The sequence below is a fragment of the Pogona vitticeps genome, chromosome 6 (genome assembly GCF_051106095.1).
Source record: "Pogona vitticeps strain Pit_001003342236 chromosome 6, PviZW2.1, whole genome shotgun sequence".
Classification (NCBI taxonomy): domain Eukaryota; kingdom Metazoa; phylum Chordata; class Lepidosauria; order Squamata; family Agamidae; genus Pogona; species Pogona vitticeps.
In genome coordinates this window covers 48493183-48509370 of record NC_135788.1, presented here as the reverse complement: position 1 = coordinate 48509370, position 16188 = coordinate 48493183, and the positions used below count along the sequence as shown (strand labels likewise).

The following is a 16188-nucleotide window of genomic DNA, read 5'->3' as shown; positions in this document are numbered from 1 at the left end:
CCACTCTATAGGTTGAGGAATCTGTCATATAAAAGAACAGCTGTGTCCTATTAAATAGATGTTGTGTCACCAGCTTCTTGGAAGTGTGAGCATAAAAAGCACATTGTCATATCCCATGTTTACCACTTTACTGTTTTAAAGAGTTGCTTACCTTATCAAGGTGATAGCATGCTGACGTTTTTTGTGCCAGTCAACAAGTAACCACACCCTCCCCCAACCAACACTGGAGAGGGTGGGTGGCTATCGTTTTCCATTTCCCTCTGCCAGGTACAAGGTAAGGAGACTAAACTATAAAGTCTCTTTGGTTGCCCAGATCATGATAGTCTCTTGGCCTCAGAGGAACTGCAGCCAGCTGGGCTTGGGGAAGGGGGATCTTCAGCATATGAAGGCATCTGCATGCTTCCTTTTGCTGTATTGTATCATGCTGCACATGTGTCAACCATCAATACAATAAACTATGAAAGGCACCAGTGGCTTTCTGACTCTATCAGGATTCAAAGTACAGTATGTAAGCTCACTGGGCTTTACTGGCTGGTCCAAAACTGCCAATTAGCACATTCCTATTGTGAGAAGAATGGTGTTTGAACAAGATACAATTATATAAGGAAGAGTGGGAGTAAGGAAGACATGGGTTTTATTTTTTTCACACTTTCAGCCTGACCAATAATTGTAGCTTCTTGCGTGGTGTACAAGGGTGGCAATGTAGCAGTGCTCAATCTACTTCCCTTGCTTGCCTATGTGAACGACTTTGGGCACTCCAACTCTTGGGGCTGAAATGGCGCATGGGGCAAGGTGCTCCTAAAGATTCTAGGTAGACAAGTGTTTAGTACTGTGCAAATTCCAGAAATATTATGGAGATCAGCAGTTTTGTGCAAACGTCTGCCTTTTTGTATAAATGCCTTCTTCCCAAACATTCCTACCACCAAAATATTTCTTTTCATCATCTCTATGTATACACAACATACACTACTGCCCCTGAATTACAGCATGTTGCACACCTTAGCAAAATTATCATATCCTGTCCCTCCTGGCAAAGTGTATATACAGGTGATGGTGTGCTGTGACAAGATGATAAACTATACCTTATCCTGCGCTCTGTGGCAGGCTGCACTGTTAATGGAGGTTTGACTGTGATCCGGAGAACTGTGGCATGTACACTCCTTTGCGCCACCCTGTCTATGATTCTATCCGACTGATGCCATTCCATTGATAGATCTATTTTAATGGAACCAAACCTGCATATTTGGAGAGTTCTCCCAAATTCTCTATTATGACAGTAGCTAGCCGAGATTTCACCAAGTCCTACATCATTTCAGCCAGTGAGATTTGTATCATAAGGATTGCACTGCAAAAGAAAAAAAATATTCCACTTTCCCCTCTGTTATCATTGAACTGGTTAGAAAGCAAAAATGGCCAACCGCATACGGGTGATATTGAGCTCTCAATTTCCTTTGCTTATTTGCTTAAGTACACCAGGCTTCAGAGAGAGTATGGTGGAGTAGCAAAGGTAAACTACTTCTTGAACATCTAATGTATCCCAAAATGTAAGAGCTGTGTAAGTCAGAAGCAACTTGATAGTGTGTCACAACAACATGCCAGCTTGGATCTTTTGGGAGAAAGACGGGATATAAATATTTTAAATAAATAAATAAAAATAAATAACAGGAGCGGGACAAGATACCATTTCAGTGTACACTGCTTTCTGATAACATCAGGTTTTTGTTTTTATTTAATTCTTAATTTTCTACTTCTTTGCAACTCATTCTTGAAACTACAGTGCTTATTTCAGAAGCTTGATGAGTCCCAAAGCTTCGGAATGTCATTGGTCAGCAAGGACTGGGCATGAAAGAATATATATATACAGTATATAAACAAAAACGTGGTGGTACAAGAAAATCTACATGGATGAGGTAATTCAAATATGCAGGGAGATCTAAAAACCCGATCTTTGTTCAAGCCAAAATGGAAACGTTTGACGCTCTGGACAACTACCAACTGGACAAGTAACTCTTCCCTTTAGGTACTGTTAACCTTCCACTCGTAAACCGAACATTCACTACGCATGCGTGTAGTAGAGCCCAAGGCAGAGGACTCGAAAATGTCCTCCCGGTTGTAAGGTCAGCAAAAGTAAGGCGCATGCGCACCATCTTAAAGCTTTAAGTTATTCCTCACCGCCCTCGGGCGCGCGCTCTCACGCATGCGTCTCATTGTCTGTACACACAGAAGGGCATACCACAAGTCCCACCTCTTCCTACTCGGCGCTTGCGCAGTTGAGACATTGGAAGAGGTATCACGAAGCAACCGGAAGCGGCTCTTTCTTTTTTCCCGTCGACTCGTATCTCGTCCATCATGGTGAGCGCGGGAGCGTGGTTGGGGCCTGGTTAGGGAGGCTTGCCCTAACGTTTTTCGCGAGGAGGAAGGCTCGTTATTAAGGGACGGGGGCCTTTGTATTTCACCTGTGAAATTCAGTAGCTGTTCCCGGAAAGCAACAGGGCGGAAGACCGAGGGCTGGCCGTAGTTCGGCCCAGGGTTGCTGGAGGGGTGAGGTGTGGACTCGAGGGAGGGGAGCCGCAATAGGCCAACGGAAGGCTTCCGAGATTCTCCCTTGAGAGGAGAGGGTGAATCGGGACATAACGGAGAGGAGTTACTTTTTTGGGGAGCTACAATTGGGCCGAGGGATTCTGGCAACTGCAGGGGGGAAATGTAACTTTCCTAAACTCTGCGGGCAGATAGCGTCAGGAATTACTCCCAACGGGCTTCTCCTTGTATCCGCCTCCTGTGAGGGGGTCGACGTTTCAGCACCACATTAGGCAGCCACAGCCATCCGACAAGGAGAGTTCTCGGCCCTTAAAACGTGGGCCTCGTTATGTGGGAAAAAGAGTTCTTTAAGGGCCGTTGGGGACGTTCTTATATCAAATTTTGAGGTGACAAACCCCTGACATTTAGTCTGTTTCTTACCACTTTACATGAATCTGTAGATAAAAAATAGATAGCAGCGATGTGTTGGCCTTTTTTTTCTCCAGCCCTTTCTGCATGGAAATGCAGAAAGGATGCATTCATGATGCCAATTCTGCAATTTTGAATCCTCATCTTTATGTTGAAACATTTGGCAAAACAATAACTGCAGCCCTTTTTCTCTGTAATTACTCTGTAGCTGAGCTTAAATATAGTTAACTGCAGTAATCGCATCTTTTCCCTTTTTTCCTCAGGGTTCTCTTTGTTAATAGTATTGATTATTCAAGGATCTGGAGTGATATAGTTAATAGGTGCCTCATCTTTCTAAAGCTCTCTAAATGTTGGGGTAGTGCTATGTAAGTGATCTACTTCATAGACTGTAAAGGATCCTGTGACTAGTATGGCTACTTACAAGAATTCTTGGCACTTAAAGTGATATTAAAAGGACAAGGAGAGGTTTAGGATGAAGGAGTAGTAGCATTTTCCAGCAGCTGGCCATTTATATCCTTCTAGGTTGCTGGTTGTACCCTAATATTAAAATGGTGATTGTTGCTTAAATTTCATTCTGTGCAGCTGAGAGGTACCATCTAGACAAGCATATTCTGAGGGAGCAAGCCCCAACCCAAGTTCTTGATCTGGACCACAGACCATTAAATGACAAAAACCTCAGTGCTGTATGCATTTACATATGGATTCTACCAGACTGGGATTTGTGGCCAGGTGTAGCTGGTCAGAACTCCCCACCTACTCTCAAATTTCTTGATAACATCGAAAATTTACATCAACAAAGTTTCATGTAGTCTGTTTTGGATGGCTTTATCTCAGTTTTGTGATGTGGCCATGATCAGGTTTAAGGTTGTTCTTAAATATGTACATCATAACCCATGAATTTTTTTCCCTTCAATTAAGGTGTTCAAACGCTACGTTGAGATTGGCCGAGTTGCCTACATTTCCTTTGGGCCACATGCCGGAAAGCTAGTAGCAATTGTGGATGTTATTGATCAGAACAGGGTAAGTCTGGATGCTTGCACTATGCCTCTAGTGTAAAAGCATGCTGCTTATATACCGCCCCATAGTGCTTCAAGCACTCTCTGGGCGGTTTACAAGTTAATTATACAGGCTACACATTGCCCCCCCAGCGAGCTGGGTACTCACTTTACCAACATCGGAAGGATAGAAGGCTGAGTCAACCTTGAGCCGCTACCTGGGATAGAACCCCAGGTCGTGAGCACAGTTTTGGCTGCAGTACAGTGGTTTAACCACTGCGCCACGAGGCCCTCTGTTCAACATGTTTTTGTGAAAACTAAAGTTCAGCAGAAATATTATAGAGGTGAATGAACAGGCTTGCAGAAAGAGAACTGATTGTTCCATCATTTCTTTGTTTAGTCTCAGCAGAATTGGAAAGTCAGCGTCTTTCTGCACAGCCTCCATAGAAGTGCAGCATTGGGGATGCATATTCCTCTGTCCCTTCGCTCTCCTCTCCTTGATAGAAAGGAGGCTAGTTTTTTTTTTAAGTGATGAGTGATTGATAGCCTGCATTTAATAGCCCCAGAAATGCAGCTCACTAACCTCTCTGAAGCCTAGAAAAATTAGCTGTGTTGACAGTATTAATGCTGCTCTTCTGCAAATCTGAACATTTCCTCATATCACAACAGTTTTGTGTGATGTCCTTATTCTATAGGTCTTCCTGTTTTCTGAAAATTGAAGCGTTAGAAAGAAAATGCCAAAAACTCACTGTGTGAGATACCTTGATTCTTTGATCAGTGGGGCTTAGTCTAAGGAATAAATTGCATAGGTTTGTGGTCTGAATTACCATTTGAGTGTTATAATGTGCCTACTCAAAATCCTGTTTAATTTTGCTGGGTTTCTTATGGGGATAGAGAAGGAAGCTTTCTGGCTTTCAAGAAAATGCAACTTTCCTATAATTAGTGTACACCATGTTAGGAAAAAAAAGAGTGAAAAGGTAGAGGGAAGGCTCAACCTGTACTGATTTTCGTATTTAAAATCCTGTTTATGATTGGTGCTTAAGGTGATTCAGATTTACTTATAGTCTGAATTTAAATTGTTTTACACCTATTCTTGGGTTGAAGGAGTATCGGGAAAACTGCTGAAAAATCTTACTTGCTTTTCCCCTCTCTTACTACTTTAGGCATTAGTAGATGGTCCCTGCAGTGGTGTTAGAAGGCAGGCAATGCCCTTCAAGTGCATGCAGCTAACTGACTTTGTTCTCAAGTTTCCTCACAGGTAATCCTCAGTTGTTGGTTTAAACAAAATCAGGGACATTGTTTTACATTAAGAACAGCTGATATTAATCATGCTTTGTATGAAAAAGTAAAAACATTCATCTGAATTCTTCCCAGGAATGCTACTGCGGAGCTGTACAAAGCCAGCTAATTTTAGTTATTGTTTATCCCCAGGACACAAATGTTGTCTGAGCAGATAACTTTTTGATCTATATTGCTGTTTTTTCTTTTCTAAGTTGGTTATTCTGTCACAAGACTACTGTTAACTAAGGGACGTGGTGGCGCTGTGGGCTAAACCGCAGAAGCCTGTGCTGCAGGGTCAGAAGACCAAGCAGTCGTAAGATCGAATCCACGCAACGGAGTGAGCGCCCGTTGCTTGTCCCAGCTCCCGCCAACCTAGCGGTTCGAAAGCATGCAAATGCAAGTAGATAAATAGGGACCACTTCGCTGGGAAGGTAACAGCGTTCCGTGTTTAAGTCGCACTGGCCATGTGACCACGGAAGATTGTCTTCGGACAAAATGCTGGCTCTATGGCTTGGATACGGGGATGAGCACCGCCCCCTAGAGTCGAACACGACTGGACAAAAATTGTCAAGGGGAACCTTTACCTTTACTGTTAACTAAGTTACTTATCAAAAGTAGTAGATATGTAGTTTATATGTCGTCCCCAATATTAAAAAAGTGAAAGGACTCAGAACTTGGTTTAGGAAAATATAAGGGGGAAATATATTTTTCTTCTTTTTTGCATTCTGTATAGGTGGTGGATATGAGGATTCATTTGTAAATGGAATTTCTTTTTGCATTACAATAACAAATATTTCTGTTGAAATTAGTGCTCGTCAGAAATATGTGCGAGCTGCTTGGGAGAAGGAAAACATTAATGAGAAGTGGAAGGCTACCAGATGGGCTCAAAAAATTGAGGCCAGAGAGAAGGTATGTTTACAAAACAGCACGAAATAAGCTGCCTGACATAGCTAAACAAAGTATTTCTTGAGCAGCTGAATGACTAAAGTTGACTTTAGCAATACAGTGGTGCCTCGACTTACGAAATTAATCCATATTGGAACGGCAGCCGTAACTCAAAATTTTCGTAAGTCGAAGCACCATTTCACATAGGAATGCATTGAAAACCGATTAATCCATTCTGGCCGAAGAAAAAATACCGAAAATAAAAAAAACAGAGCAAGTCCCACGTTGGGACTGAACAAAAACAAACTACAAATCCAAAAACAAAACAACACAGCACAAAAACATAACCCCCCCAATCCAAACCCACCCTCCAAAACCCACCCAGAACAGTTTTTTAAAAAGGAAAAAGCAGCACCTTACCTGTCCGAAGCCTCCCGGGTTTCCACTGCTTGTGCCTGGTGGGGGTGATTTGGCTGCTTGCCTCCCACTTGCTCCGTGCCACCCTCTGTGGGCTGATGGCAGGAAATTCAAATGGTGGAGGGCAGCAAGGAGCGAGCAGGAGGCAAGCGGCTGAAGAAACCAAATCAGCTCAAGCCTCCCAGCGCTGGGCAACGGCTGCCTCCGCTGCCCCCGCCGCTGCCACCAGAGCACCCAGGAGGCTTGAGTGCCGGAGCACCCAGGAGGCTCAAGCCTCCTGGCTCTGGGTCACCCCCACCGCATCCCTTTCCCTAACCATTGGGGCGAAAGAGCTACAAAGAAGCAGGCTCTTTGCCACCAACAGTTAGTAAATTTAAATTTCCCACCCTTTCCCCCGCCTTTTTGTGTTCATAATTGGAAGCTCCAGCCGCAAGTCGAAGCAAAATTTTGCAGCCAGAGCTTTTCGTAAGTCAAAATTTTTGTAAGTAGAGACGTCCGTAAGTCGAAGCCCCACTGTAGTCATTTCAGCAGGCTTGTATTACTGTAGTTAAATCTGCTTGATTGAAGAATTTATCACTCCTATGTACTTTCATGAATGGTTAAGATCTTCAGCAGAAGATCCTGCAGCAGTAACACTCTGAATACACCAAAGCATGTCTGATTTTAAAACAAATAAATTCAGGCCAGTTCTGTGCTTAAATGGGAGACTGTCAGGAAATGCGTACATCCAGGCGCACTCAGGAAATAGTTGTTCCTGAAATGCTGGAGTCTCTGTACTAGTAGTTTTCAAAAGTACTGTGGTAGATGGACCTCTGATTTGACTTGGTGTGAGCAGATTCCTTTGTTCTTTGGGTTCCTTTGCTATCTGAAGTATGCTATTAGAAAGAGGACTTTTTCAGCAGTACTGCCAGTTTTGTTGATTTTTAAAATGTTCTCCTTGGCCAGGCTCATTTACTTCACTTCTTTTTACATTCTTTTGAAATCAGGGAAGGACTTTTTGCTGCTGCTAAGGATTCTGTAGATTCGTTTTTGCTGCTGTGTTGGTCATTTTTATGATGGTACAATTTATTTATTTGTGTTCTTGGTTTGTTTCCCAGAGAACATGGGGATTTGGTTGAATGGTGGGGTAAAAATATTCAGAACAAATATCTGTATCACTTGCCTTGTGAAAGGCTTAGTTGTATGATGTTAAAACTCTCAGCTCCTTCACTTCATCCTCATATATTTAAAGCTGTTTTGGTGTCCTCCTGCTTCCAGCTGACTGAGCTTTTATGAGCTCTCTTCCCATCTGTTCCTGAAGTATTCCGTATGTTTTCTGTATGTTCCGCAACAGCGTGACATGGGCATTTCAGTGGCACTTGGTTTGATGGTACTTTTATTCAGAACAACAATATACTTTTACTAATTATCTATTCTCTATTACTTATAACTGTTTCTCTATTCTCTTTATCATTCCAACTGTTCCATCTATGTATTAACTTTCTCAATTCACTCTCCTAACTCTCCCTCTCCAAATCACTATCTATCTTCTGCTTCTCTCTAACTCCTGTCATCTTCCTTCTCTCTCTAACTCTTAACTGTCATTTTTTCACTCCCTTGTCTCTTTTTGACCCCGCCCCTCCTGCCCTATCATTGGCTCCTCCCTTTGGAGCGTTCATGATGGATAGACAGGAGTGACTTCATGTGTTGGCATTTTGCCACAGTGGTTTTATTCACAGAAGGGCGCAGTTGCGTGTGCGCTTGGGCGCCTCTTCCTGCCGCCGCTGTTGCCCAATTGCCTCTTCCAGAGCTCACAGCTTGTCCCCTCTGATGGCCCCGATAGCAGCAGGAGACGGAGGCAAAGGAGTATTCGCACATGCTCGGGCACCTCTTGCTGCTGCCTTCCCCGCTTGCCCAATTACCTCCTCCAGTGCAACTGCCAGGGCTCACCTGCAGCTCACGTCACCCGCCTTGTCCCCTCCGGTGGTGGAGGTGGAGGCAAACAAACATTCACGTGCACTCAGGCGCCTCTTCCTGCTGCCACTGCCAGATCACCTCCTCCCACAATCTTAGGGCAGGGGACAAGGCAGCAACGACATGAACTGGAAGTGAGTACCGCGGTCGGCAGCCACACTGGAGGAGGTAATTAGGCGGGCAGCGGAGACAGCAGCAGTAGGCGATGGAGGTGGAGGAGCAGTTGCCCATTAACTGCTCCTCCTCCTCCATCAAGGGTCAAAATTAGGGGATCATTTTATACATTGGGAGGTTGTATACATGGTAAAATATGGAAACGGACGTAATCAAATACAGTGGTGCCTCGCTTAACAACAACGAATCCGCATAGCGATGATTTTTTGCAATCATTTTTGCGATCGCATTGCGATGTTTTAAATGGTAAAAAATTGCTTTGCGATGATCGGTAAGCTGTTTCGCTTACCGATTTTCGCATAGCAATGTTTTTAGAATAGCTGATCGGCGGTTCCAAAATGGCCGCCGGGTAAAAAAAACGGCTGCCCGCTGTGTTTAGAGACAGATTCCTCGCTTACCAGGCAGCGAAAATGGCCACCGTATGGAGGATTTTCGCTTTAAGGTGAGTTTTTTGCCCATAGGAACGCATTAAATGGGTTTTAATGCATTCCTATGGGCTTTTTTTTTCACATAGCGACGATTTTTGCTGCACGGATTGTCGCTATGCGGGGCACCGCTGTAAGGCATTATTGAAGTAATGACAGCACATTTTAATTGATGAAGTCAGGGTTCATGGGTGCACATTCACTTTTGAAAGCCAGTTGGCTGTAGGGTGGTAAATGTTACAGGGAATAAAAATATGAAAATATTATTTTCTAAAGTAATTGAATTAGGAGTAGGGAGACCCAAATTCAAATTACCACTCAGCCTTGAAGCACATTGCATTGACCTTGGATTAGTGTTTCTCAGCATAATGCACTTCAAAGGTTTGTTGTGAGGATAAAAGAATTGTATACATTGCCTTGAGCTCTGGATGAAAGACTAGGTATAAATGTAACAACAGGATATGTCTTATTTGTTTAAGAATGCAAGGAAGATAAATCAGTAGGGGAGAGATGTTTATTTTCTTGGGTTAAAAACAATTTTGAGCTCTGAATAAGGCACCAAAATAAGCTCCATTCTATGAAATCTTTCCACAGAAAGCCAAGATGTCAGATTTTGATCGCTACAAGGTCATGAAGGCTAAGAAAATGGTAGGTAAATTGTGTACAGTTTGTTTTCTAGAATCACCGCTTTTGAAAACTGCAGAGCCATTTAATCTTAAATCTCTGAGTATCCTTCTTCCTGTATGATTTTGATTCTGTTTGCTAATGTACACTCAAAAGACCAGTTCATGATTCCTTACTGTTTGATATAAGCATCCACAAACATGCTTGCTTGGGTGCAGAAGAAGTGTCCAGGAGTGTATACATTCATATACCCTGCAGTGATTTTCATGATTGCAGTAGACTTCCACAGCCTCAGATCAGTAATAGCCCTTGTTAATTGCTTATAGCATTTTAAAGAGGACGTTCCTCCAGTTTAATGCCAAAGATAAGCTCATTTTAAGCTTTAAATCAGGAATGGACAAAATGTGGCCTTCCTGGTATTAATAAGCCTGCAACATCCACCAGCCCTACCCAGCATAATCAGTGGTGGAGGCTAATGGGCATTGCAGCTGGAGAGCCACAACATGCCTGCTTCTGTTTTAATGCCTTGATATGTGAAAGACAAAAGTGTTCTCCCATGCAAATCTACCCTGCTAATCATCATCTGAGTCCCTTCTTTGGATGTTCTTGCTATCTTGTGTTAAGCAGCTGGTGACCAGAAGACAATCTTCTAAACTGTGGTACCTGTTTTAGATGAGCTGTATTCACTAAAAGGGCTATTAGGCAGTAAAATTAATGACTTCATATGCCTCAAAAGGACCTTATTTGCCAAAGTTTAAATACTGACTTTATCACTTTGCTGATCTTAACTGTTCATTCTACCTATAGTACTGTTTTATAGATTGATTGTATTTTAACTTAAATTGTAAGTTGGCTTTACTTTCATTTTATCTCAGGCAAGGAAGTAGTAGTAAGGCAAGTTTATTTGTATATAGCTATAGCCATTACAAAAGTTTCAATAGGATACAATATCAAATATAGTATACAAATAAAACCCATTTAAAAACATTACCATGTGAACTAGTTCAATTCTTAGTTAAAGCATGATCATTATAACTACAGAACTTCCTTCTTAAGCAAATCCGGCTGCCTTTTCAGAAATGTATGCACCTTATCCCCCAATAGAAAATTTATCATATATGCACCAGATCTACCAAATGTGAGACCTAACTCTTGGAACAAAGCTACTCTCTGATTTTTGTAGATTGGGCAGTCAGATAAATAGTGGTTTAGATCTTCAGCTGCATTAGTTCCACATGGGCAAACTCTTTCTCCAAGGGAATCAGTTGGTGATGTCCTTCAACCACTGCAGAACTCATAGACTGACAATGTAATACCGTAAAAGTGTTTCTCCATTTAAAATGTGATATATTGTATTAGTTAAATACTGTGGGCGAGGTGTTTGAATAGGTAACTTAGCATACCAGGGTGCACATTTTGACAGACAGGCAGAAATAGGGTCAGTTCGAAAATCATATTTTAAAATATAGGACTTCAAGTATCGTGCTGTAATTTCTAAATTTAAAACACTTTTAAAAGCTCATACTTATCAATAATTTGTGAAATTTCCTGATTCCAAGATAAAATTTTCCTATTGTTAAAATTTACCATCTCTTTAAACATAGCCAGTACTATATCTGATCGGATCCCTTTTTCAATTTCAGCCAGAATTTAATAGTATGTATGTGTACTATATCCTTCACAGTGTGAAGGCCTGCTTCCGACCAGAAAATACAGGTCTCAGATCCTTTAGGAAGGCCTAGGATGGCTCACATATTTATTCTGGGTTGTTTCTAGGTACATATTTCAGCACTATATATAAGTTTGGCCTCGTAGATTTTAAGAGCAGGTGGGAACTGCCTGCCACCTCTGCCCCAATAGAACCTGAATAGAATGCTAATAGTGTTGGTGGCAATTTTATTGGTATTTTCTTGGTGGTTTTTCAAGAGCCAGTTAAGGAGAAGTTTAGTCCTAAATATTTAAAGGACTTCATTTGTTCTGCCATACATGATTTCTAAACTTATTGGCAAATACTAGTATTTTAGTTTTTCCATAATTAATTTTAATTTTTTTTTCTTGTGCTGCTAGTTTATTAAAACGGGTCCCCATCCCCCGGTCTGCAGCCCTGTGCCAGTCCATGGGCTTTCTTGAACTGGGCCGCGGACACGGATCTCCCCCCCCCCGCGCACACGGCGGGCATGTCATGCTTGCGGGTAGGCGTGTTGCACCTGCAGGGTGGGTGTGTCGGGCGAGCACACATGAGCGCAACACGCGCACCCGTGAGCACGCGGTGCCCCTGACACACCGCGCGCACAGAGCCCGCACCCCCCAGTCCGAAAAAGGTTGGGGACCACTGGATTAAAAGCTTTGAGCAGCCTCCTTAGCCCTTGTGTTTGTGATAATAAAATAGTGTCATCAGCATACATAAGTACTATTAATTTTCTAGATCCCAGTTTGGGAGGTACATAGTTGTTATTGTTACTCAACTCAGTAATTAATGAGTTGACATAAATATTAAACAAAGCTAGAGTTAACAAACATCCTAGACAGACACCTCGTGTAGCTGGTATTATACCTGATAAGAAACCTGAGCAATCTATCCTAACCTGAATCTTAGTGTCGGAGAGGAGTTTTTGGATCACCACCAACCATTAGAGGTTTTGCTTAATTTACCACAGACACAATCTTGGCTTATGGAATCAAAAGCTGCTGTGAAAGCAATAAATGCTACATATAGATGGCTATGTTTTAGCTTTACATACTTATATTTTAAGTGAGACAAAATAAAACAGTGATCTTTTGTTCAGTGATTACATTGAAGACCTGCCTGCTCTTCTGCGATCATCTCACTAGATTCAAGCCAAGAATTTAATTTTTTTGCCAGATATTTAGTATGTATTTTTAATGAGATATGCAGCAAACAAATAGGGGAAAAAATGGCTGGATTGCTTGGTTCACCTTTTTTGTATATAGGGACTGCTATACTGATGTTTTATTGTGGGGGGAAAACAACTATCTCATTAATTTCTGTAAATAAAGCTGAAAGGATAGAAGCCCACCAGTTTGGTGCTGCTTTGTAGATTTCACTCACAATTCCATCTTTACTAGGTGCCTTCTTGTTCTTTAAAGTAGCAGTTATTTCACAGATTTCACTGGGGGAGACAGGGTCCCATACTGACAAATCCTTTCCCATCTCAGCATTTAGGTCTATTACTCTTCACAGAAGTTTCCAAAAGATTATTTTTAATGTGAGGTTCCTTGAATAAGTCCCTAAAATGGGCCTCCCATACACATGTAGGTATTTTGGGTTCAGTCAGTGAATGCCCATTGGTACTCGATTTGTTAATAAGTCTCCAAAATTGCTGAGAGTCTTTCTTTTGGGTTGCCATTAGTAGTTCTTTCCATTGTGAGCAAATGTATAATGACTTTTTCTGCTTTAGAAGATTCTTATAATTCATAATTTGCAGTAATTAAAGATTAATCTGGGAGCTTGTGATTTACAAGCTATTCTTGCAGCTGCTTGCAATTTAGATTTCACCAGTTTACATTCCCTGTCATACCACTCAGAGCAGATGGATTTCTGTAAGCATGTTATTTTCTTGGGAAACAGAGGCTCTAATATCTGTAGCACTTCAGGGAACTGTGTGACTAAGTCTTTGTTCTGATTTATAAGTAAATTTACTACATAGCTGAAGACCTTTTTTATCATAAAACATTCCCAGCAATTAGTGTTCTACTTGAGCTGACCATCTAATTCTTTTAAGAAGATTAAAGTCAGTTATATTCTTAGTATTTTTTTTCCTGTGGTGGGCATACCAATAGAGATAGATAGGAAATTGATCACTTCCTGGGTGACAGATTACTTTGAAATCACTTATATAAGTGATCAAGTCAGAGATCACTATGTAATCAATGACATTTCCTCCCCAACCAGCAAAGTTATATTACCCAGTTCAACATTAGGGTGATTTCTGTTAAGGATGTAGAAATCATATTTCATAATTATGCTATAAAAAGCTTTGCCATAGTCATTGATCCTGGTGTCCTTTGATTCCCTTCCTGCATTTATTTAGAGGTGAAGACAGATATTTTAACTAGATAAATGTTTTATCACTCCGCAGAATTTAACATAACTGAATATATTTCAATTATGGTCTGGTATTTCAACTAGGAGCTTAACCTTCATAAAAATGAAATCTGAAGGTGCTCACCATAGTTTAAATAAAACAGCTCATACCTAAAATTCAACATTACCTCTTCTAGTTGTCAGCATGTAAGTAATTAGTGAGCTTAATTAGGTTTGTTGAAAACTGACTGCTCACTAATATGACTTTTTTTGTTACAGAGAAACAGAATCATCAAACATGAAGTAAAGAAGCTTCAGAAGGCTGCTGCTGGTGCTGCACCTAAAAAAGCATAATCTATCAGGAAATAAAATTTCAGTTTAATATGTGCTTGTTATAAACTTGTAACTTGTCTGATTTTTTTAGAATGTGCAACCAAATAATTATATTGTATGGGATCTCATACAATATAACAGGGACGTGGTGGCGCTGCGGGCTAAACCACAGAAGCCTGTGCTTCAGGGTCAGAAGACCAAGCAGTCGTAAGATCGAATGCACGCAATGGAGTGAGCTCCTGTCGCTTGTCCCAGCTCCCACCAACCTAGCGGTTCGAAAGCATGCAAATGCAAGTAGATAAATAGGGATCACCTCGGTGGGAAGGTAACAGCGTTCCATGTCTAAGTCACACTGGCCATGTGACCACGGAAGATTGTCTTGGGACAAAACACTGGCTCTATGGCCTGGAAATGGGAATGAGCACTGCCCCCTAGAGTTGAACATGACTGTACAAAAAAAAATTGTCAAGGGGAACCTTTACCTATGGGATATCAGCTGACAACCAGACTATAGCTAGTTAAGGCTAACATGGCTTCAGCTGCTCTTTCTGCTGTTTTATGGTTGCAATATTACAAAGCAAACACACATCCCCTTCTCGCTAAAGGTTTCATTTTGATCCCTCCCCCATTGTATAGATCTGGCTTTGGAAATGTGTTTCTAAATACATTTGATGCACTGTGTGCCAGAATGTGATACATTGCTGAAGCAATTTGAAACATCAGATAAAATTCAGATTTTGTTTCTTTGATATTTCTGTTGAAATATACAGCATTTAAGTATGAATCTGTTGGCATTTAATGGAATTTGGCAATAACTGTAGAAGCATCTCTAACTCAATTGGAACAGCGCTTACTTTACACATGCAGGTCTCAAGTTCTGTTCTGGGAAATACCTGACCAAATCCTTAGACAGTATGCATTATATCAAGCTACATGGATCAGACTTGGTATAAGGCAGCTTTTGGTTTGTATATATTGGCAAGAATCCTAGTTACACTGATGTAAATGCAGTGGTGTACATTAGAGTGGTGAATACCTGCTAGTTAAGTCATCACTGACAACTATCCCTTGTCAAAAGCCAGTCTTACAAGTTGGTGAACAGTGTGTGACATAAGCAGTAAGTATGTTAAGTAGCAGAAATTGGCTTATGAATGGCAATAGGATTTTAGCCTTGGCAAAACATGCAACTGTTACTGACCTTAAAGTCTTGTGGTGATGACCCTGGCCACTTAGAAGCTCTCAATGGCAACAAAAAAGTTTTAAGGTCATATACTTGGCCTCATGAAGCAATTTGTATAGGTTCAGTCTTGACATCAGACATTTGTACTTTTTACAGATTTTGTAAAACTAGTACAGTCGTGCCCCATTTTACGATTGCCCCCCTTATGGTGAATCCACTTCACGACGACGTTTAGCGATAACAAAATGATGGCCTAAATAGGGGTGTTTTGCTTTGCGATTATCGGTTCCCTGCTTCGGGAACCGATTCTTTGCAAAATGATGGGTTTTTTAACAGCTGATTGGCGGTTTCAAAATGGCTGCCAGGTAATTAAAATGGCTCCCGCTGTGTTTAGGGATGGATTCCTTTCTATACAGGCAGCGAAAATGGCTGCCGTATGGAGGATCTTCACTGGACAGTGAGGTTTTTAGCCCATTGGAACGCATTGAACGGTTTTTAATGCGTTTCAATGGGCTTTTTATTTTTGCTTTACGACGTTTTCGCTTAACAGCAATTTTCCTAGAACGGATTATCGCCGTTAAGCGAGGCACCACTGTATTCTAATAGCTAAAATGTATACAGTGAGCTTGTGGGAAAATACCATTTAGCAGCAGAATGTGAAAAATGGCTACGCTTGTGCATATTCAGTGAGCTCCCCTTCTACAATGATGTATCCTCTGGAAGTCTCAACAACTGGGGAAGATGAAAACAGCTTCAGAGGGTCCTTGGAGCCATTTTCTTTACAGTCGTCCAGACCTGCCAATTTTCTAAAGGAAGTCACTTTTGGTTTCTAAAAATGAATGGTAAAATCAGCTTGCAGAAGGCTCTGCTTTTAAGTTGGTAGGTAGAAGGAGAGGAAGCAGATGTAGATATTTAGATTTTCCCAAATGA

The 16188-nt window shown here is 41.4% G+C and overlaps 1 protein-coding gene across 1 annotated transcript; it reads left to right on the top strand.

The window, feature by feature from the left end:
- The first annotated feature begins 2070 nt into the window (after positions 1 to 2070).
- Positions 2071 to 14144, top strand: RPL14 (ribosomal protein L14). The gene is made up of 6 exons (XM_020799486.3): positions 2071 to 2352; positions 3865 to 3966; positions 5105 to 5199; positions 6032 to 6131; positions 9671 to 9724; positions 14025 to 14144. The coding sequence occupies exons 1-6, from the start codon at positions 2350 to 2352 to the stop codon at positions 14097 to 14099; spliced, it is 429 nt and encodes a 142-aa protein (XP_020655145.1). The 5' UTR covers positions 2071 to 2349; the 3' UTR covers positions 14100 to 14144.
- The last annotated feature ends 2044 nt before the right edge of the window (positions 14145 to 16188 follow it).

Excerpts from the sequence above, each read along its gene's own strand:
- RPL14 (XM_020799486.3), top strand. Across the intron at positions 3,967-5,104 it reads ATGTTATTGATCAGAACAGG|GCATTAGTAGATGGTCCCTG; the intron begins GTAAGTCTGGAT and ends TTACTACTTTAG. Across the intron at positions 6,132-9,670 it reads AAATTGAGGCCAGAGAGAAG|AAAGCCAAGATGTCAGATTT; the intron begins GTATGTTTACAA and ends ATCTTTCCACAG.